Source organism: Myotis daubentonii, chromosome 13 (genome assembly GCF_963259705.1).
Source record: "Myotis daubentonii chromosome 13, mMyoDau2.1, whole genome shotgun sequence".
Classification (NCBI taxonomy): domain Eukaryota; kingdom Metazoa; phylum Chordata; class Mammalia; order Chiroptera; family Vespertilionidae; genus Myotis; species Myotis daubentonii.
Window position 1 is genome coordinate 37167921 of NC_081852.1, and position 24384 is coordinate 37192304.

The 24384-nt window shown below is 36.7% G+C and overlaps 2 protein-coding genes across 5 annotated transcripts in view; one reads left to right on the forward strand and one right to left on the reverse strand.

The window, feature by feature from the left end:
• The window catches only part of RNLS (renalase, FAD dependent amine oxidase), a 220581-nt gene that overhangs the window by 37526 nt on the left and 158671 nt on the right, over window positions 1-24384 (reverse strand). For 3 of the 4 annotated variants that reach the window (XM_059662743.1, XM_059662745.1, XM_059662742.1), the window contains exon 5: window positions 11566-11739. The exons of the other annotated variant lie outside the window; for it this stretch is intronic. In XM_059662743.1, coding sequence (XP_059518726.1) covers window positions 11566-11739 — 174 coding nt within the window. The remainder of the gene's footprint in view (window positions 1-11565; window positions 11740-24384) is intronic. 4 annotated transcript variants of the gene reach the window in all.
• The window catches only part of LOC132214967 (gastric triacylglycerol lipase-like), a 224746-nt gene that overhangs the window by 17738 nt on the left and 182624 nt on the right, over window positions 1-24384 (forward strand). The gene's annotated exons all lie outside the window — the stretch shown is intronic.

Here is a 24384-nt window from a genome sequence, read left to right on the forward strand (position 1 = left end):
GTTGGCAGTTAACTGCCAATCTTAGTTGGCAGTTAATTTGCATATAGCCCTGATTAGCCAATGAAAAGGGTATCGTCGTACGCCAATTACCATTTTTCTCTTTTATTAGATAGGATAGTTGGTTGTTGTTTTTTTAAAAAAACCAACAACCAACAACACAAACCAACAACTCTGACAAGCATATTCTGGATTCTACTTGCTGTCCAGGGTTAGATTAATTGTTCCTCTATGTCTGTTTAAAAATTTCATAGATTCTGCTCATTTAAAGAAAGGGGCTGTATTTCGTGGGTCTGCGTATATTTTGGGATCTGTTTGGGAGAAGTTTTTTTCTTTGACTAAGACCTCCCAAGTTTTATGAAAACATCTATTTATCTCGAGACACAAGGAGATTTTCAGCCTGTTGCAGCTTTTATTGGCACTGCCAAAAGGAAAACCGAAAGGGTTTCAATAGCCCTTTAATTGGGCCCTACCCAGGTCCCTAGAGCCGAGGATTTGTCCTAACTCGCACTTGGTGTTCCAGCCCTCACTGGAGTCCTTCCACAGTAAGAAAGCCCTGGTTTTCTATGATGACAGTCCACTAAAATGCTCCCCTTCCCCAGTGCTCACCAGCAAGCAGCAGCCATCCCTCATTACACATCGCCATTTCGGCCTAGTCAGCATAGTGCCCGATATGAAATTTTGTGTTAAGTGGTATTATGATTGGACTCCTTTCCCGAATTGGGCAAGGTTTTCCCCTTGAGCCAGCACACTGGTTTGCCTCTAAGGATATCACTTTATCACTGTAGTTGCGTAATTGGGTTCAGCTTTGGATTTGTATCAGTTCAAAAGGATTCTGTGAACGGATGAAATCTCTCTCTGGGCTGGAGGATTTGACCCAAAGCTTCACGCTTGTTCTTTTGGTTTAATAAAGAGAAGTTTTTGCCTTGACATTATAAAATGTTGAATTTGAGAGACAGACTGATCAGATAGTGACATTTCTAAATTTATGATTAGGTAAAAATATTTCTGGCTCTTTTCATAGAGGAAACTTACTGGTTCACTATGGAATTCTTATCTCTTTTGCTACTAAGACCAGCAAATTATTCTTCCTGTTAACTTTTGACAAGAAAAAACCCCAAGATTGAGTCTGAACAAGTTAGTGAAAATTTTTAAGTCAAAGGGACTATAATCTTTATAATATTGTTAGCTACTCCTAAGAAACCATTATTATGAGTATAGATAGAGGAAAAAGGAACAAACAGGTATTTCACTTTTAATAAAAAGGAGTGGATTAGGGTCAATTGAGCTCAAATTTCTGAAATACATTTTCTGACTCTATTAAATATCATCAGGATATATAACATCAACAACAACAAAGAATTGACTAGGTAGATTGTATAATAGAAACCTAATTCAGTGAAGAAAGCTATATTGTAAATTCATGGAGGCTTCATTCTTACAAACATGAATTTGGAATGTTTTATACTGAAGAATTCACCTAGTCCCACAGATCAGTTATAAATATTAATGGAATGGCAATAGATTCTTTTCAGATTTTACTGTTTAATATTCATTCATATGATGCAGGGAATTCAATGTTTTGTACAGTACATGTGGATTCTTCTCATTATCTAAATGAGCACATATATGAAGTCTGTATGGGCAATGATCATTAAAAACAGCAAGGCCCAGGTATAATTTTAGGGGGCATATCAAAGCCTTATCAACTCACTTAATAACAAGAAAGTCACTGGTAATAGACCAAAGGGCTCTCTAAGCTAAATGGACTCCGTAATGTCACACCTGGGCAAAATGATGGATTGGTGATTCTGGACAAAGTTAAAAATGCGAACTGATATAAAGTATTTATGAAACATGATGAAGCCATTTCCTGTGTTGAGATTCTGTAGTCAGACTTCGAAACCTGCTCTTGAATTAGTCTTAGCCCTTTGATTTGGTGACGACTTACTTTACAGTGTCTAACTCTTCTTGGATAGGCTGTAGTGTAAATTTTGAGGAATTATTCTTATTGAAAAAGTGATTTAAGATGGCATAAAAAGAAAGAATGGCATCTAATCTAATGTCCTCTGATTTTCACACCTTATTCAGGTAATGAGATATTGTTTAACAACCCTAATGTATGTGTTACTATTTTTCACAAAATATAAATTTAACTAAACTTGCACTATTGGCATTTTTTAATAAAAAAAAGTTATATAACTGATACAAGAAATCATAGAATATTTATATGTGACAACTATAAAGATAGCATTCACTGCATGCCTACTATGTGACAAACATGGTACTAGAAGTTTTGGATATGCTATCTCATTCAATCCTTATAATATTTCTGGGAGACTTTATTAACCTTATACTTACAGTACAGATAAATGAAGCTCAGAGAGATTAAGAAACTTATTATCACAGAGCTATTAAGTTGAATCACATGAAAATTCTGGTATTCAACCACTTTTAATTTACAAAGTCAGCAATATAATATGGTTCAATCTAATTCTAAGTGTTGACTTATAATTTGAAACTAGGTATATGTTACTGCAAAGTAGTCACACAATCATTCTGGATAATACTGGTTATTTTTGACCATCCACTATAAACACCAAATGACGAATTATACAATAAAAAATTAATCACTCACCAAACTTGGGTTGATATGAACTCATCATTTATGGCAAGGTTCCTATGCAAAATATCATTTCATTTTAATATCACTGTGATGTAAAAAAGAGATAACTAACTGCTAAGCTGTGGCAAAGCAATGGCGCATTTGCAGAACTGATCACTTAGTTTCTAAGTTACATATCTCAGCTGGGAGCACAACTGTTCTTTAACCAGCTATTAAAAAGAAATGTTTTTCACCAGCTATTAAAAAGAAATGTCTTTCACAAAGAGAACAGCGTGAGCCTTTGAAGTGTAACCTTGGAAATCGAGCTCTGTGTTACAGGGCATCATTCAAAGCAAGTGGCTCTTCCCTAGAGGACGTGGTAAAATTGTTATTGAGACTACTTGCTCCTCTTTGGGACGAGGGCTCCATAAAGCGTTCAGGTCTTCACTGGCAAAACCTCTGATACTATATAAAGAATTGATATGCCCCATTCACCAGTATTCCCAATGTTGTAGACATAATACAGAGCTCCCCAAAGAGGTTTCTAGTCATTCTAATTGCTAAGGACCCACATATGCTTTTCAATGGCTTCTAGATTCAGCAACTAGAAAGCACACTCATTTTATATGATTTTAAGGGCATAGGGACAGATAACTAGGTTGTCCTAGGGATGAACAATTTGCTGACTAGCCATTACTTCTTCTTGCCTGCTAAGTGGGTGACCAGTGCTGAAGTATTAATTCTCAATATTATTTCAGGAACTGGGAGGACATATTAGAGCTGCATAAAGGACAACTGGCTCAGCAAATATTTACTGAGCACAGAATACACACTCCTCTTAGGCCTGATGTTCGTTGTCTATCTCTTATTTTCAATCTTGATCAAGATAAGAGGGATCAAGTGATGAACAGCATGTTTGATGGTTAGTGGCATGCATTCCCACTAAAGGAGAGAGCTATTAATTCTGGAGAACGCATCAGACTCGGCTAACAGGTCATATCAATTGTTTAGGCCATGAGACATTCAGGTTGATCTGAGGAGGAACACTTGACAGTGAGGAAAATGGTGAAATCTTTTCTGAGGGAGCTCTAGGCAAAGGCAAGTTCCCACCTCTTTGGGATAGTGTTGTCATGGTCCCAGATAAGAAAGTACTAGAATGAAGACTTGTCAAGCTCTCATCCTTGTCAAGTCTTTACTGCCTCCCAGGACACAAGGCTCACAAGCTGTCTGAGAGTTATGCAACTTTACAAGACGGTTCTCAAGTTGCAAAGGTTTTGAGATGCCTCCAGAATGATGAAAACCAGGCGCTTGTCTGGGAAGCAAAGCAGAGCACATCATTTTGAGCCCTGGCTTCCAATCCAGGGTGCTGACAGCTTCACTCAGGCCACAGTGAGGACTTAACTTCGAGAACCTTCTAAACAGTTCAGTTTCACCGAGAGAGCCTTTCCCCAATTTCTAGCTCTCTCCACAGAGTGACATGGTTGCAGGTATGATGAAAACAGCAAGGCAAGCCTGCTTTGATGTGTAATCCAGAGAATGAGGAGTTCTGTCTTGATTTAAGATAAGGGTCTCAAACAGATGCAGGGCTTGCCACATAGCCAGCAAACTCCAAATTTCTGCTCAGGAACTAACTTGAAGAAACCAAGTTCCTATCTAATTTCATACTAGATATTACAAAAAGTGCTTGCACTATATTGATTACTTCACAACTCCCAAGTAAAAAGCAGCCATGGATTTAAAGCAGTTGTTCAATCCAGGACTATGTTGAGGTTGTAGGGTGCCAGTTTCTCACCACCTAACTTTCTTTCTCTTCTTTCCCCTTTTCTGCTCCTTGCCCTCCCCATTGCTTTAGGATGTCTAAAACTTTCTCCTCAATTGGGCAAAGCAATTTAGCTCTCCTCACTCCCACTCCAAACTGGCCTTTAATCTCTTCTAGGTGCTCAACCAACAAAAGAACCATTTCTTAAAAGGATTGTAATTATAAATAGCAAAAATGGGACGTTATTACATTTAATACAGCAGTTTCTTTATTAGACAATAGCTACACACCTAGTTAAATGGTCTTTGTTAATGGAGAAGTCAGAGGGACTGTGGCAATTTCCACCTGTGAACTTCTGCTGATTTTCTGCTTCTTGATATACATGGCCTTCCTCACCTACTACAAAACTAACAGAAGGTTTTCCCTTGCTGTTTCCTTTCTAAATTAGCAGCAGTGATGGTGGCTTCTGTCAGGGTTTCTGTTGCTCTCATCTATGACCTGTAAGTTTAGATCTATACATTTATCTATCATAAAAGGTCATCTGATTCTCATTCCCCTCTTATCTTACAGTAATAGTGGATAAAAATGACATTCAGTCACCTTCACCTCGGCCTCATGTGTTCTGGAGCAATTCTTGGCCAACCTGAAGGTCTTTTGTAAATCTCAGCTGGACTGCCACAAGTTCAGGCCAATACCACAAGTGAAAACATCACTCTCAGAGGGCAGGGCAGGCAGAGCACAAAGGTGGAATGTCGACACAGAAAGGGACTTAGAGTATTTAATGTTTAAGACTCACTTCTTAGCGTGAATGCTGTAGAAATCTGTAATTTGGAATTGAAATTGCTTTTAGTTACAGAAATACCAGGCAGCTGTAGACCTCAGACTCTCTTTACCCTTTGCTCACTGCTTCTTGGACTTTTCTTGACTTGTATTCATCTATTGAACTATTCAGTAGCACCAGAGAAAGTTAAATAATAGGCCATACTAAAGTTTCTGGTTTATTCATGGATTTAAATGTTCCATAGCCTTCATCTTTAATTTCTTCACCAAAAGAAAGAAAATTATTTGGTTCATGTTGACAAAAGGTCTTAAGAGTTCTTTTAAAGGTTCATAATATTATCATAAGGCAACAGGATTCTTCCCTGTTTCAATTATAGATGAGTTAATACTCTCTCTATTGTATAGATCAGTGCATCCATTTATATTTATGAGGACTCTTGCTTAATTCCAGATTTCTAGTTCAACAGAGCCTCCTATATCTATGTCCTTCAGAATTCTCATTTGAGTAGACTTCATGAAACCTTACATTTTATGAGGGTGGGGACTATGGAATCCTCACTTTTTAGCACAATGCCTGGCCCACAGGCATTCAATACATATTTGTAAATAATTGTTCAACCGAGTCAACTGAGAATTCAAAAGGTCTAAATCAAATGCTTGTAAATTTGATTTTTCTGAAAGAAACTTCCATAAGATATATTCCCCCCTGTAATATGCTCCATAGAATATTTTTAAAGTTTATTTTTGATGTTATATATTTAGCTGCTTTCCCACTTTGCGCTCCATCTCTGGCATTGGATTTTTTTTTTTCGGCATTGATTTTCATACTTGCTTGGCAAGCGGGAGGACAAGTGCTATCTTGGATGTGACTCTTTCCCATTGAGGATAGCGTGATAGGGAAACCAGAGGCTGAAAGGGATCTGTCTGGTGTTTGTTTTTACTTTGTGTGCAAATGTTCTCCTTACATTTCATTTTCTAAAGAAAACCCACTTTTGCTTTTTAGAAGTGGCAAATATTATGTGAAATAAGATTAGTCTCTTTTATAATTTGTACTGATTTTAAATGACAACAATGGATATTTATTTTATATATAATATATGCATATGTATATTCACATATATTTTATATAAGTACATTGTACATTTATACATGTGTACACACACATATATATAGGGTGCCCCGCAAAAATGTATACACACATTTTAAAGGCAGTATTTATTAAAATACATTTCATTTTCAAAATTGAGCTATCAGCTGTTAAAGTGTATATACACTTTTTGGGGACACCCTGTATTGTTTTTATTCCTGAGAGATCATCCCAGAATATTTATATTACAATCATGTGATATTCTATGGCATCATTGTAATAATGGGATGGATACTTATAATTAGAACTTGAACTTGATTACTATTTATTAAATTATCTTAACAGATTTATATAGACAGCTTAATTGGATTATCAATGACTACATCTGTTATACAAAAACCATAATATCATGAACTTTGTAAGATCATGAACTTTGTAACTGATTACTGTTGTTATTATTATTTTAAATATATTTTTATTGATTTCAGAGAGGAAGGAAGAGGGAGAGAGAGATAGAAACATCAATGATGAGAATCATTGAATGGCTGCCTCCTGCACACCCCACACTGGGGATCAAGACTGCATGTGCCCTGACTGGGAATTGAACTCTGACCTCCAGGTTCATAGGTCAATGTTCAACCACTGAGATACGTCAGCCAGGCACTGTTATTTTAAGATGATGATTGCTATTTTATCTGAGAGCTCTGCTTCTGGAGTTGGTACAGATTGTTCATGCTTACAGATCTTTCCCTTTCCCCCCTTATCTCCTTTCCCCCTTTTTCTTATTCCTTTTCTTTTTTTTCTTCTACTTATAAAGTATTACCTATCTGGATTGAATTTTCTGCAAGTTTATGAACAAATAATTCCACATTTATTCAAATCCTAAGGCAGACCCCTTTGTACTGTCGATTGCATTGTTATCTGCTTAACTGGAATAATCAGGAACTCCTTTAAGTCACACAAGGTGATCTTTACAGGATTTCATACTGTGTTCCTATCTTTTATGTAATAAACAGCTATATGGAATAACATTTCTGCATCTTTTATGAAACAGCTATTAAAGGCAATACATGTTATATTAGTGTTTGTTACTCAAAGATCCTAACAATAAAGTCCTTGCAAATATAAATTCCATGTGATGAAAGAATTTATTCATTTGTTTGTTTTCTTTTTGGATGGATTAGATTATATCCTTTGATGAGATATTGAAAGCTATGTAATTATGGTGATTGGTCATCATATTTCTAGAGTTCAGATTCTGTTAATCAACTCAGATGATTGCGTATTGGTCTTTTACTAATCATTAACGCTCTTCCAGATGGTGAACAGGGAAGGATGCTCAATCATTTTCAGGAAAAGTTATACATTTTATTTATGCCACCTTGACTCCTATCTGCACTAGTGACAGGAGGTTGCATTCACCTAAATTAGGCTCATTTATTTATATCCTTTGCTTTAGAGAATATAATATCCAAATTAAAGACTGGAATTATTAATTATATTAATAGGTATCCTAGATACTGACTTATTATTTACTAAGTGCCACGAGAAGCCCTTTTTATTTTTAAACTTTTTCATCCTCAACCCTTTAGGAGTAAAGTCAGTGCATTTTGCAAACTTATTTGATGACAGGGCCCCTTCCCTGCATCTCAAGGAACTGGTGTTCCATTGAACACATTTTGGGAAACAGAAACCTAAGTGTATTGGGTCATACCCATAACTATTGGTACTTGAAATTGAGTCTAGTTCATCTTGGAAATGAGCTCCTCTGCCTAAGAGACTTTGGTTCTGGTCTGGCTTCCTACATGTATTGCGTATTCCTGATACCTGACAAATGATTACACCTTGACCTCTATCTGGTTTGGGCCACTAATCCTTTATCCCCTGGCTCTCTTCATGTAGGTTCAGCCCTGTTAGCCTTTGTCTATCTTGTTGCTGACCCACCTTGACAGAAAACAAATGTTTCCCTTTATTAGTTGAGTCTGTGTATTATAATATTAATTTTTGATTCAACCAACACCCCAAATAAAGGGTGGGTTTGGGATAGTGTTAGTGACATAAAAAGACAACTCTTACTGGTATAGTTAAATATCAATAAAATACAGTGGCGTTATAGTTTGTGGAGATTTACATTATGTGGATTCATCTAGACCTGTGGTCGGCAAACTGCGGCTCGCGAGCCACATGCGGCTCTTTGGCCCCCTTGAGTATGGCTCTTCCTAAGCCTTAGGAGTACCCTAATTAATTTATAACAATGTACCTACCTATATAGTTTCAGTTTTAAAAATCTGGCTCTCAAAAGAAATTTCAATCGTTGTACTGTTGATATTTGGTTCTGTTGACTAATGAGTTTGCCAACCACTCATCTAGACGCATGTAGCATCCTGCCCCAGGTAGTAAGAAAAAATAGTTTAAATGCAAGGCAGTTAGATTTTATGTTAGGGAATGCCATTATTGGAGGCCTCCCATAATTTAAAACTTGCATATCCAAGATTAATTTTTCATAAAACTGACATAGGAATGCAGGTATTTCTTTGCTGTCTGAAGTGGCACCACCATGGGCTGTAGCAACAACATGGTTTCCTATTCACCTGGCCCTCTAGCTTTAAAATTGTTAAGATTTTAAAAAAAAGTATATTTTTTCGAATGTTGCCGATCATGTGAGAATTTATTAATATTTTTATGCTACGCTATTTCAAATTGGAATGACTCTGATTTTATAAATTGCTACTGCATTGTGTAGTATTGGTGCTTTCATCCACCAACCCATTCAGTTTGTAGAGAGAATTTAATCTGTTAGGAAGTATGACTGCTGTTTCTTCCTTTCCTTTCATAGTAGAAGACAGCACTCTGCCCTATGAATGCAAACCAAGTATTTCATCTGGCCGCACCCGAAGAAACTGAAATCTATTGAATGTTGGAAAAAATACTCAATTTACTGCAAGTTACATCACTCTCCAAAATGTCATGTAGTTTTAAGGGATGTTCAAAGATAATTTTGAATATACATGGTTCTTCTCTTTATATGCCAACTTTAGAACTTAACCTCCCACACAAGATGTGACTCTACTTGCAGATAATAGGCATTATTTGTTGCCAACCCAGCATTCACCACTCTGTTCTTTCTTCCTTAAAAAAAACCCCAAGCCTATGTTTATAGGTTTCTACCCATTATATGACTAAAGAAAAGATTATCCTAATACTAGTTTCAGGAGTGAATTTTAGTTTGTCTAGGCTCGTCACTGTGTCTCCCCCCACCCCCCAAACACACACACACACACACACACACACACATACACAATGCCAGTGATTCCTTTCAGACTGGTCGAGTAACCCAATTCTGACCTATGAGATACAAGATGAAGTCAAGTTGAGGGGTTTCTGGAAAGATTTCCTTGATTCTTAGAAAGGGGCAGAGGCAGAAAGGATTCCTCTTCTTCCTAAGCATGTCGTTGGGTCTAGATGTGACTCCAGCAGTCACTGCCATCTCGCTACCAGTCTTCTGAGGATGTCAACATCAAGAATGGAAGAGAGAACAGAGAAGGCCAAATCTAGGTCCTTGAAGATATTGCTCAGTTCTTTAATCAACCAATTTTGAAATCCCCCTAATTTCTTCCTCTGAGATAATGTGTCAGTAAGCATGGGCTGTTATAACAAAATACCATCGATAGGCGGCTTAAACACCAGAAATGTATTTCTCCCAGTTCTAGAGGTTGGAAAGTCCAAGATCAAGGTGCTGACTGACTTGTCATTCTGAGGACTTTCTTCTTGGCTTGCAGACAGCTTACCTTCTCACCTTGTAGCTATCCTCAGTTGGTCTTTTCTTCGTATGTGCACAAGGGTGGAGAGAGAGAGAGAGAGAGAGAGAGAGAGAGAGAGAGAGAGAGAGAGAGAGAGAGAGAGAGAGATCTCTCTTCTTCAATTTATAAGGCCACCAATCCTATTGGATTATGATCCCACCCGCATGACTTCACTTAACCTTGACTACCTCCTAAAAGCCCTGTCTTCAAATATAATTACATTGAGGGTTAAAGCTTCAACATACAAATTTTGGGAGGAGATAAATTCAGTCCATAGTAGATAACAACAAATGTCCTGATGTTGTTTAAACAAGCTTGAACTGTTTTCATTTCCGGTTATATATTACTGAATACATCCTAACAGATATCATATCTTATGAAGCAAAAGGATAGTGTCTAAGTCATGACATGTAACACGAGAAGATCAAAGGCTATTTTTCTTTTCTTAGAACAAAGCAGTTATAGAGTTAAAACTGGTTAGTTCATGGCTGTCAAAGGGCATTTCATGAACTGCTGATTGTACATATATGTGGTATCATGTTAACATAAACAGTCCAGCCTTGAGGGAGTTTTAAGTTATAAAAGAAACATTTTTCTAAGATCATGTGCTCTGATAAAAAAAACCATGCTCCAGCCCAGTTCTATCATTATAGAGTTCTGGCAAGCCACGAGACGTTAGATGGTGATTTTATCAAGCAAGACTTCTAACTAATGGCTCGACGAAACCATCACTGCATCATAAAACGCCGTAACAGATTGAAATGACGATCCCTTTCAAGAATTTTGTAATTTTAGATTATTACAATTTAGTCCACAAAAAGCAGTATCTCAGGGATCACAATCCTACAAATAAGAATACACGTTCGCCTTTATGCCTGAAATGAATCAGTTATGTTTATTCTTGCAATTCAAGTCTAATTTGTATAGCTATCTTCAATAAAAAGGGTGGAGTACAGATTTTATCCCATTCTGGTTAAGCTCTTATGAAACATTTTACCTATCATTTAGTTACATTAGATACAAAGTAATTTTATATAGTCTCCCAAAAGAAAATTTAATAAGTAAAATTATATTAAAGTGAAGGGTTTTCATAACATTATAAAAATCACCTCTCTCTCTCTTTTTTTTTTTTTTTGTAGCCTGGGAAGTAGAAATAAGAGCAGCACTTATCAAATTTTAAAAACAAAACCCAACAAAAATCAAACTCCACCAAGAAAAAAATGATGAGAGAAATACATTTGCATATAGATGAATTCATAAGCCAAGGAACTTGGGCCATTTTGAAATCTTAAACCTTCTGACACGATTTTTATGAACTTGGTAATACAAACCATGTTGTAAGTGATTTTCTGCAAAAACTTCGCTGGTTTCACTGTGTATTGTATCATTGGCCAAATGTGACATTAAATTTTATCCCCTGTGGCTTGGAGTTAAATGCTTGCTCTGTTCAGAATGGCAACACTCAATTAAACAGCTTTTTGCATGATCTACACCCACCATTGTTACTGTATTTAAGGGAAATAATGGGGGTACTGACCTATATTGCGTTTCTTATTATCAATGGAGATGAAGCGTATGCAGGGATTACTGGTGATGTACTGCCCGGCCCAAGGGACATCAATCTTCGTGCCAGCTTCATAAAAGAGGCCCAGAGCGTAGCGAGAGGAGTAGCTCACAGACTCCAGTTGCTGCCTTTGGCATTCACTAATCACTGTGGAAGAAAAAGTATAGGCCATCAAACCTGCAAATATCATCTTTCCTTTTAGTACATCAAACACAAAAGTCCTTTAAACTAGCTCCAACTGTTTCCACCAATTCCATCTCACTTACAATGAGTTTTGAAAGGTAACGTGAAATAACATCAGCTTTCATTTCTTTTCAGAATGATTACTGACCTTGGCACGATTGTTTTTACCAAGCTGAAGGTCCAAACTTCTTATACTGGCATTCAAGGCTCTCAAAATTTGACACCAATTTGCTTTTCTAGCTTTATATCCTAGTTATCGTCCTGGGACTGTCTGGCAACATTATAGAGTCCATGTACTGAGCACTTACTATGAGTTAGATTCTTTGCCAAACACGTGCCACAAGCATTTCAATCTATTCTAACAACTGCTGCATAAGGTAGAGTATTATTCCCCTGTGACAGTTGGGGAGACCAATGCTCCATCCCTTATGGACTCTTAAATTCTTCCCTGTCATATAGAGATTTGTTGGCTTGTCATCTTCCTGCCAGGATTATAACAGTCCCTTAAGTACAGGGACCACACCTTCGTCGTCTTAATTATAGGACTCTACCCTACTCATTATAGGCACACCAAGGATGAAAGTATAAAGGTATAGAAAGGCAAGCATAGACATGCAAAGTTAAAAATGTAGGAGGTAAATAATTAACAAATGGAAAAAAGATTGGGAAACGAATTAGGCAGGTTTAGGTTCAAATCTTGACTTTGCTATTTACTAGGTATGTGACATTGGTCAAGCTACTTAATTATTCTAACTATAGTGCTCTTGTCTACAAGTGGCAATACTAGTACAGAATGTATTAGTATATTGTGAGGATTATGAATAATGCATGTCACAGTGCTTGTCATAGGATAAATGTTCATTAGATAGGCATTTTTTCTATTAGAGAGAAGAAATTATTTAGGAAAATGTGGAAGTGTCCATCCTGGGGTGTAGAAGGAAGAAATCTCCTTCACTTTTTAATCTCCATCTCCAATTTCCCTACCCTGAAGGGTCTCGGGGAACTGCTTGCTCATATATGTACAGCGTTAATAACTTGCATCTCAGGGAAGGCCATAGTTCTGTTCACAGCCCGGCCAGTGTGGCTCTGTGGTTGAGCATTGACCTATGAACTAGGAGGTCAAGGGTCCATTCTTGGTCAGGACACATGTCCGAGTTACGGGCTCAATCCCCAGTAGGGGGTGTGCAGAAGACAGACGATCAATGATGCTCTCTCATCAATTGATGCTTCTCTCTCTCTCTCTCTCTCTCTCTCTCTCTCTCTCTCTCTCTCTCTCTCTCTCTCTCTCTCCTCCCTCCCTCCCTCCCTCTCCCTTCCTCTCTGAAATTTGTATATATATTAAAAAAGGAAATAAAACATATAAAAAATTTTCATTAACCTAATAAAAACATCCTAAATTATCCTAATCTAAAACAGCAGTGATAGGCAGGCTTCAAGGATGACAGTTAACTTTAGCTAAACCTTAGAGTAATGACTTTAGGAAGTCAAGAGAAGACAAGAGAGTATTCAATGAATTATTTAAGCACAATAATAATCCTATATATGATCATAACATATTCTACAAAACATTTTTAGAACTAAGACCTCATCTAATCTTCACAAAAGCCCTGCAAGGTAGATGTTTTTACTCTCCTCATTTTACATCCTCAGGAAGCTGAGTTTCACAGTGGTTAAGGAACTGGCCCTTGGTTACCCAGCCTCCAACTCGCAGGGTCAAGATGAAGCCACAATTCTCACACTGAAGTTATGCACAGGCACTCATGAATCCATACTACCCCTTGTGATCTGTAAGTTTGAGTCTCAGAATGAACTTTGGCATTGCTTTCTCTTCGGACATTTATGATTATTTTGTACTCACTTAGAAGTATACCAGGAAGCCATCACTCCTTTAACCATCCTGTTCTGCTTATTAAAAGATATTAACCACTTGATGAACAAATGCTCTTCTGACATTGGCCTCATTATACTCAATGTATCTTGGGTTTCATTTTTGTATTGAATCTGTTTTTAAAGTTATAGGCTTGATATTATGCTTAATTGCTCTCTGAGAGGGAAGAGGTGAGGCAGACTAATACTAGCAGTTGAGCACATATTAGGGTCTTATTACTAAGTTTCCCTTTTTTTTCAGTTAAAAAACAAACCAACAAAACTGTACAGTCAGCTATTTAGTAACTGAAAGGGCCGAAAACTCTCCTTTTTTTCTTTAAACCCAAAGTGAAAGGTCAACTAGGTTGACAACCAAACTGGACCTTCCCACCCCCACACGCACAATTCGCACATTTAGCTAGTTTTAGATAAGCTGCCAAGTGGCAAATCCCGCTTACGGGTAATCCTCTGAAAACGTAATTGATATCTATATAGAAACAGAAATTAACCTTAAACATTCTAGTCTGTTCTGGGGGCTCTACAATTCATTCTGAGAACAGGGAGGTGAGACTTCTGACTGTAACAATTTCAATTACTTACAAAAAAGTCATCTTCAGGGCTTTAAAAGTCTTTGATTGTTGCAGGATCTAACAAAATGTTCTGATTTTGTTTGAAAGTTTTTCTTATACAAATGCCAAAGGGAGCATCTCTAGGTCTAATATATATACATATGCAAGAAAATTGATAGGTTTTTTTTTTTACTATCATTGTATATCATGTACTATCATGTGCCTTTTATCCAAAAAACTAAATCTCATATAAAAATGCCCATTTCAATACAATGAATCTTTACCTGGATGCTATCCTAATTTAATTCTGAACCACTAGGATTATATCATCTCTGTAACTGTACACACATGTACATATATTGAATGAACTTTATGACTATATTGTGAGTAAAGTGGCTATAAATTGTATTAAATAGGGTCATTTACATTCTTACTTTCATCAGTAAAAAGAATTGTCCTTATTACATATTTCTTGTACCTATGCCTGTGTGTGCATGTGTGGATATGGGGGAGGTGAAGGACTAAGGGAGAAATGGGAAGCGGGGGAGGGAGAGAGAGAGCAAGAGATAAAAAGAAGACCCAGGCTGTCCTCCTGAAAACATCAAGTTAGTAATTTCATTTTTTGTTTCCTAACGTAATCTCATTCTTTTAGTTTCCTAACATATAAAAGAAGACTAAACATACACATTATGTCTATTTCCTATGGTTTTTGGTGATGATCTCATTCATTCATTGTCTACTTTATGCCTGGCACTGTTCTAGATGTTAGAGATATAAAGTGGAAAGATAAAGTCCCTGCTCTCATATAGCTTATATACCAGTGGTGGAGAGACTAATTATAAATAAATGAAACTAAATGGTATGTCTGTTGGTAATAAGAACTACAAGGAAAAATAAAGCAAGGTAAAGGGATAAAAGTGATGGGTATGGGTAGTGTGGCTATTTTCTACAGGCTGTCAGGGTATATGTATCCTCTGAGGATTTTATTCTGATTGACATGTGCAGTTACTACCAGTGAAGAGCCAAGGACAGATATGACCCAGCTTCCATTTTAAAAATTATTCTGGCTACAGGGGAAGAGTGCAGGGATGCAACAGAGGAGTTAGGGCAAGCAGCTTTGCAGTAGTCTTGGATTGGAGAGAACAGTAGAGGACGTCATGAGTGGTTACATTTTGGATGGAATATTCACATATGTATGTGTATATAAATATTTACATTATATTTTACAGATGTGTGTGCATCTATATGTGTATATAGGTGTCACACACAGAGACACATATATAACTATATCTGATGTAACTTTCAATTGAGGTTTAACATACATACAGAAAAGCATGCCTTGATGAATTTTCACGAAGTGAACCTACCAGTATAATCATTCGCTATGTTAAAAAAACACAACACCATATCATTACTAGAACCCCAGAAGTTGCTTTCTCCCTCCTTTTCAGGCACTCCCTGCTATGAATAATAAGTAATCCAGAATTCTAACACCATAGATTAGTTTAGCTGTTTCTGAACATCACATAAACAGAATGATGCAGTATGTACCCATTTGTCTGCCTTCTTTTACTTAGCATTATGCTTGTGATATTTAAAATTGTTGTTACATGTAGTTGTAGTTAATTATAGTTTATGTGAAAAAGTATTGTATAAACTATATATATACTACACTGTATTTATCCATTCTACTGCTGATGGACATTTGGATTGTTTGTAGTTTTTGGCTATGACAAATGTAAAACGGAGAACATCTGTATGTGTTTCTCTTGGGTATATATACCCAGTACTGGAATTCCTGCTTCATGGGTTCCCTTATATTTACCTTTATTTGATACAATCTAATGCTTTTCTAAAATGATTGTAGCTATTTGTACTCCCACTTGGGATGTATGAAAGTTCGGTTGCTCCTTTTCTTTGTCCACATTCGCTACTACCTGCCTTTTAATTTGGGATGTAGTGATATCACACTGTGATTTTAATTTGCATACCCTGATGACTAATATTTGGAAACCCTTCATTGTTTATTTGGATATCCTTTTGTAATTACCTGTTCAAATCTTTGCTCATTTTTCTTTTGGGTTGCCTGCATTTTTCTTATTGCTATTGAGGAGTTCTTTAGAAATTCTGGATATGAATCACATATGTATAGAGAAATCTTCTTCTCCTTAGTTTCACTCTCTTAATCATGTGGTTTGATGAATAGAGTTTTAATTTTAACTTTAGTACAATTCATTTTTTTCATTTATAGTTAGCACACATATCCTGTTTAAGAATTTTTGCCTGCTCCAGGGCCTTAAAGATATTTCCTTATTTATTTTTTTCTGAAAGCTTTACTGATTTACCTTGCATAGGGTTTTGGATATATTTCTGAAGATTAAGCAGCCAAGATTCTTGTTGGCTTGGAAAGGTGGTGTGAGGGGAAGAGATCAAATTAGAAATAGATGGACACTACTTTTCACCTACTCTAGTTAAATAAATAACAGCTCTATTGTTCTGTAATTTTTGAGGTTACAGTAAGACACCAGGTTATAAGCAACTTGAGGCAAGGACTATGCTTCGTGAGCTTTGTGTGTCCAGGACAATACCTGGTATAGTGTGGACATTCAATAAATGTTAATAACACATCCTTACTTTAGAATATTTGGAAAGTGCACAAATGCATAAAGAGTCAAAATGGAAAATAATCACCATATACTCATTATCCAGAGAAATAACTATTAACAACTTGTATTTTTCCTTAATATCATCCTTACTTTTTTCTTTAAACATGGCTGTGATCATATGGTACATATAATTTTGCAAACTGTATTTTTGCTTAGTATATGACCAAAAAAACCCTTGTTGTAAACATAATTAAAAATGTTTTTATTGATTTTTAGAGAGAGGAACAGAGAGATAGAAACATCAATGATGAGAGAGAATCATTGATTGGCTGCCTCCTGCACACCCCACACTGAAGATCAAGCTTGCATCCTGGGCATGTGCCCTGATCGAGGATCAAATAGTGACCTCCTGGTTCATAGGTCAATGCTCAACCACTGAGCAACACCGGCTGGGCTGTAAACAATTTTTAATGCCTCCATAATATTTAATGGAGAGGACGCTGTGTGACTTAACCATTCTATTAATGTTGGACATTTATTTCCTTTTTGTCTGTTATAATTAAAACTGTATGCATATCTTTGTGTCTAGGTCTTTATCTATATTTATAATTATTTCCTTAAGACAGAATATTGGAAGTGGAATTACTATTAAATTGATTTTTGTAAAGGCTGCACTAATTTACACTTTCATTAACAATGTATGAAAGACCTATGTCACTGTATTCTTGCCTGTGAGGTTGAATATACATACAGAAATCTATCCTTTTTTCTTGATAATTCAATAGGGAAAACATCTCATTCTGGTTTTAATATCTATTTCTTTAATGACTGATAAGACTAAACATTCTTCATATGTCTACTAGCTCATATGTATTTTCTCTTTTGGAAACAATCTGTTCATGTCATTTTGCTAAGTGGTCTATTAGATACTTCATGTTATTAAGTTAAAATGGGTGATGTATTATAGAGATTCTCCATTTATTATATGTTACAATTTTTTCCTATGTGCTGTGCTTTTTAGTATTGTATATCCTAATAATAAAAAGCTAAGATGCAAATCAATCGAATGGCAGAATGGCCAGTCGCTATGATGCGCACTGACCACCAGGGGCCAGATGCTCAATGCAGAAGCTGCCCCCTGGTGGTCAGTGCGCTCCCACAGGGGGAGCGCCACTCAGCCAATAGCTGGATTCACAGCTGGCAAGTGCAGCAGCGGTGGCAGGAGCCTCTTCTGCCTCCACAGTAGCGCTAAGGATGTCTGACTGCTGGCTTAGGCCCACTCATGAAAGCAGGGAGCTGGCCTAAGCCGGCAGTCGGAGATCCCTTGAGGGATCCCGGACTGCGAGAGGGTGCAGGTTGGGCTGAGGGATCCCCCCAAGTGGACGAATTTCATGCACTGGGCCTCTACTATTGTAACATTTATGTACATAATCTATCAGTTGTTTTCTTTCTCTTGCATGCTCATGCACCTGCTCACACACACTTGTGGGTTCTCTCACTCTCTTACCCTCCCTCCCTCCTTTCCTTTTCTGTTTCAACACTTATAGACCAAACTTGATCTGTGCTGGTTATTCTTGCTCCCTCAGATCCACCCTCTGCCCCTCTCTGTTCTGCTCTGTGCCCAGAGTGACTGCCCTCTCTTCAGGTTGAATTTCCTGGACCTCTGACTTCTGCATGGTGTTGGCCAAGGAGAGGCATAGACAAGAGAATGCCAGGTGGAAAGAGACAGAGACGGAATACTGATTCCTTCTTTTCCTTCCTGCGTTGCCAGGTGCTGGCAATGCTGAGTTGCTCTACAGTGAAAGTTCTTCTTAGGTAGCTCTTATTCCATGGTTCCTACTCTCATGGGACTTCAAACATCTTGTTTTCTTATCTCACCCATTTAGGTCAAGCTAATGGTTTCCTGTTGTTACGGTCCCCAGGTGCCCCAATATCCTTTGCTGGTTGCCTTAACCCTAACCACCATTCTGTAAATGCCCTGTCATTAAATTTTTCCAGTTCACATCATCTATTTCTTGTTGGGACCTTGACTGAAACAGCATTTAACTATATTTTTTTCTAGCTTCTTCTAGAAATGCACACTGAGGCAAAGCATGCATGATACATTCTACTCTCTGAGATGGTAGAGGTCAACTCTTCAGACCAAATCCTTGGGCCAAGGAGTATTCTGAGTGAGAATATTTTTGTGATTCATGAATGTCTATGTTTTCATAAGTAAACAAAGTATTGCTTTCAATTGTATTTTTCTTCATCTCCTATTACTTTTTTTTTTTTTGGCATGAAAACAAATATTTCAATGTTGATAGTAAAATAAACACCTTTAGCACTAACATGGCATCCATGGTATTGTAGTTAATGGTGAATGCTGCTCACATTGACAGCTGGTGCTCAAAGCCTTCATCTCCTTCCAGACGTTTTGTTGTTTATAGCCAATTACAGAGAGTTGCTAAATTCCTGATTTGCCACCATATGTGAAGAATTTCAACTCAGGGACACTTGAAGTTAGAAAGTCAACTTGTATTATAAGCATTTAAGCTCTGCATCAAGGGACACTGGCTGCTCTTGATTTACTTATTATTGCTTTTATCTTTTATGATGAATTCTAAGAACATCAAAAATTTCACGCACAATTCAACTCTTCACATTAGACCATCCAGTTCGCGGGGGTGGGGGGTATGAGAAATCAATAGTATTTTAGTCAGAATAGCTGGTTCATCTTTACTCAAAGTGGCCATAGAAATAGTGCTGGAAGGCCCATTTCCCATAAATAGTTCTCGCAGGCCAGTACAGAGTTTGAACTTTTACCATTCATGAGTCATTTCTTTCATGTGAAAGCATCACAGAATCAGTCTTGTTTCCCTTCACCTGGAATAAATTGAATGTTCACTTGGACTCTGTAGGTATAGAAGTCATTAAGCCTGGGAGCACAGTTTCAAAAATAGTTTTGGCAAGCAATAAATCTAGCATTTATTGGTGACAGACTTCAGCAGTTATATGTCTATGTGGAATTTCCCTGGGGAAATATTTCTTTCATCCTGAGTAGCATCTCTGAAGTCAAAAAAATTTGGGTTTGAATTCTGGTCCTGACATTTATGTGTGTGACCTTGGTCAAGTTGCTTAATCCCTCTAAAACATCTGTTTTCTTGTAAAATGAGAATAATAATAGTGCCTACTTAAAGGATTGTTAAGAAAATTAAATGAGATAATAGTAACAGCTTGGCAAAATGCTGGACACACGTGTATTGCAAATCCTAACACTATAGTTCTTGAATTTAAAAGCCTTTAGAAGTGTCTATGTGTATGTCATATGTTAGAAAAAGCTTTTTTAAAAAGTCCTAAGACAACACCCTAACATTTAAGGAGTATTAATAATGCTAAAAACGTTTCAGACAATCATTTTTGAAAAATTAACATAAATTTGGAATTCTTTAGCTATCTAACCTAGAATGCTGAATGTCCAAAGGTTTGTCTTTTGAAAAGAATGAAGCCCCATATTTTGGGTCATCATTTTTCTAGTATACCAGCGTTACATTTTCTTAATCCTCATCCTACGCCAAGATTGTTTAAAAACAAAAAGTGCAAAGAAATGAGTTTCTCTGCATCGTCTTTTTGGTTATTTGATAAAAACAGTGTGATAAAAATTTAGGATTAAGCTGCTTTTACACTCATGTGCTTAGGGAAAATGCTAATCATTACCTGAATACAAACTTTCCCAGGTACGTTCCATCTAGCTGCATTAAAAAGGATAGGCATGTTAAGGCAGTTAAGTGCATAACTAGTCAGAGAGGTTTATCCTAATGTTTCCCAAATTTTGTGGGACGTTAACAATCAATGCAATAAGTGGCCTTAAAAGGGGAAAAAAAGAACATAAAGACACCTATAGTTTCTGAAATATAAGAATGCTTCATTGACCATGCCTTTATCTTATTTTGTTTCTAGGAAGCATAAACATAAAGCATTATTTTAAGAGCACGTGCATAGGTTTCCATGAGTAAGCAGGCAATCCTGCCATATTGAAGGCCCAAACTGTTGGTGCTGCTGTCAGCACTTAGGATGAATCAGGCCCCGTCCCCGCCTAACTATCTGGAAGTGATTTCTAATCCCCACTATCTCTCCATCTCCATAATCATAAGGAACAATCTGCCGAGACTAAAAGACAATGTTTTCTTCCCAGCCTGTGCTTCCACTGCCTTCTTGTCACTCTGGCTCAGTGGCCTTTGCAAAGAGCATTTAGCTATACAATGTGGCTGGAGCTGGCTTTTCACAAAGCCCTTTGACTTTCTCCCAATCGCATTAGGTCTCTGCTGCTTTACAAACTCACTACCCACTCTTCTCTGTCTCTGGAGGGACACTAAAATGATAGTCAATTGTTTCTATAGCAACCAGTACTAACCACAGGATTAGAAAAATAAACATTTTTTAATGTAGGAGCTGTTTTCTGAAAGAACGTGGGATTATTTAACTCAAAGATTGTTTGCTGTAGGTCCACTGTGCAACTAGTGCTGTGCCAGCTGTGTAAAATACCTTACCAAAACACTTATCAGAGGCAAGGCTAGATTTTGGACTGAGGCATAAAATACAATTACCCTGGTTACTATCAGTTTTATCCTTTGAAAGCTTCTTTTTGCACATCAGAATAGAAATGTAGTTCGCTTGCCTGTTTTCTTCACAGAACATATACAGTAAGTCTGGAAACCCCACAGTAGTAAGGTCGGAAAATACTAGCCTTATTTCCATGCCCTCTAAACTTTTAGACTATCATGCCATCATTCTTTTAGTAGAAAAAGTGCTGAGTTTCAGATGAGAAAGAATATGAAAATAAAGCATTGTGTGTGCTGTTATACAAAAAGTCACAGAATGTCATACATATTTTACAGCCACTCTTTCCTGCTTATCCATTTAATTACTTTATGGCCATGCCATTCATGAGCAATATAGTGATTTAAAAATTCATAATAATAAAAACTTTACTACATGTCACCTCATATTTTTATACTTATATATTTTTATATTTATGGCTAAAGTTATTTTATACCGAGGCAATGACTCAACGAATGAATATTCTAATTCAAACTTTTGTGGTTTTAGAGATCAGAAAGCACCGTTTGCAAGGATCTGGAATCTGCAGTATTGAGGCAAAATGTCAGAATTTGGTGGTGTAAGCTCTCAGATACTCAGAAACATTTTCATCTTGTACTTTGCAAATCCACTAGCTTCTTTTCTATTTACATAACAACAATTCCCCTTACTGCTACTAAAGCCAAAGCAAATAAACTGAATTGGGGGAAAAAATGTAATGGCACCAGACTTCACTTAGTGGAAGCCTACAGCATTTTACTTGTTTTAAAATTAGTATGCTCCCAGAACTAACAAAAATCTCAATTTGATGAAAAGCACAATTATTTTTGATCTTCATATTAGCTTATCTTTTCTTGGCAATGTTTTTAAAGTTTCTTTTATTAATATGCTGGTTGGTACACTAGTAAAATATTGTAAATATTCCTTTGTTATTTTATTCATGCTATTGAATTCTAAATTTTTACTGCCAGGTTTCAATCATTTCACCCTATTTTTCTTCTGACCTGTACATTACTGCAAATGTTTAATCTACAAGATATGATTGTTACAGAATTTACCAGGTGACCAGAAAATACACACACAGGATCCCATCATGATGACAGATTCTCCTTAACTGAGCACTTGTATTTCTGAGCCTCAGCAAAAATCTTTATGTTTATAAATAGGTGCATATCAACATAATGCGATCTACATATTCCAACTCACTGAGCTCCAATTTCCTCATCCATTAGATAGTGATATGACCTAGTTTAAAGGGTTGTTATGAAGATTAGATACTTTATATTCTAAGTATTATTTAAAAGTTTTAGAAATTTTATATTCTAAATATTATATATTAATATATTACATATCAACATATTATATTAACATCTTTATATTACAAACATTACATATATTGTTCTATGTAAAATATATGAAATATGTGCACAAAATAGGAGCAAATGAAAAATAATAGTAGTAATTGTTGCTGTTGCAGGGAAAGGGATATACAAGATAACCTTAACTGGTATATAAAGGTACAATTGTTAAGAGAAGATTTAGAAGTGGGAGCAAGGAAGAATGAAAACAATTTTTTCCTAGCTCATCTCTGGACAGACATAAATTTTATATCCAATTTTATAGCCTCAAGATATTTGCTTCTGATCTATAACTTTGGCTATATAATATTTTATCAAAAAGTTTATTAAAACACTTTTTATCAGGTATCTGTTTTTCACTAGGAATCTGTTATTAATCAAAGTTAGTATACAACTTAACTCTGATGAAATTAACCAAAGTGCCTCTATAGCCTGGAACATAGTAGGTAGTTTTCTTCCTTCTTATGACATATTCCAGTCCCATGATTCTACCATTTGTAGAGTCAGAAACAAATTCCTCCTATGCTTTCCTGCCCTAACACACCCACTTCACACACCTGTTTACTCTTTGCTTGCAGGTAAATGTGTACATCTGCTAGGGTGTGATCTCCATGATGGGATGACAAATGGGATCTTGTCATCACATTATTTAAAGAGCAAATTCCAAAGATCAAAACTTTTTCCACACCCTTATCTGCTTAGGAACATTAAAATGGAGCTAGTCTCATTGATTAGAAGGACATTTTATTGGGTTACCTGCTGTAATCTTTTCAGACATATCTGAGAATTATTCAGACACATAGGAGAATTCAATTGTAGATCTTCTTTGTAAGCTTCCACCCAGCCCACTTTGCCCTCACCTCCAGCACAGGCAGCAGACTGGCTGTCCTGGTCAGATGGACAACTGATGGCTTACTCTTGCCACCTCCTTTCCTAAACCACAAACTAGATTACCCCCACCCCACTCACCCTTCTTCTTATCTAAGTTGTCCTAGGAAGATCTCTTCTTAACTCACCAATTGCCTTCTCTTTCCTTTCTCTTTTATTCTATTTATGAACAAGACATGGGCCCATATCCCAACAATAGAACAGAAAAACTCTTTGCCCCCAACATAAATTGAAAATGGCTTTCATATTTGTGATTCAGGGATAAGGAAAGCCATAATTTAGTAGTGAAATAAGAAATAATAAAGAACCATAACTTGTGAGAGCTCCCTGAAGTTCTCTTCAGAATCTCACAAAAGACTCCATCTACTTCCTCAACTGGCTTTCCCTCACTAACTAGTGTCCAATATAAACAGAACAATTGCATTGTTCTCTATCTTATTTGAGCAAATAGATAGTATTTCTACTGTATCAACGATAAATAAGCTTTTGTGGACAAGACTGAGATAGCAGATTAGAAGACTGGTTCTGTGGAAATACACATTCCCAATTTAAACACACACACACACACACACACACACACACACACACACACACACACCAAAAACATTACCAATAAAGGGTTTATAAACTGAGCACTGCCTGGAGTGGGAACTGATTAATGCTCTGCTTCCTCACTTGGTACCAATTTCACTGTGCTAGCTTGTCCTTGTGCATAAAGATTCAGGGACATGGTGCCAAAAAAGA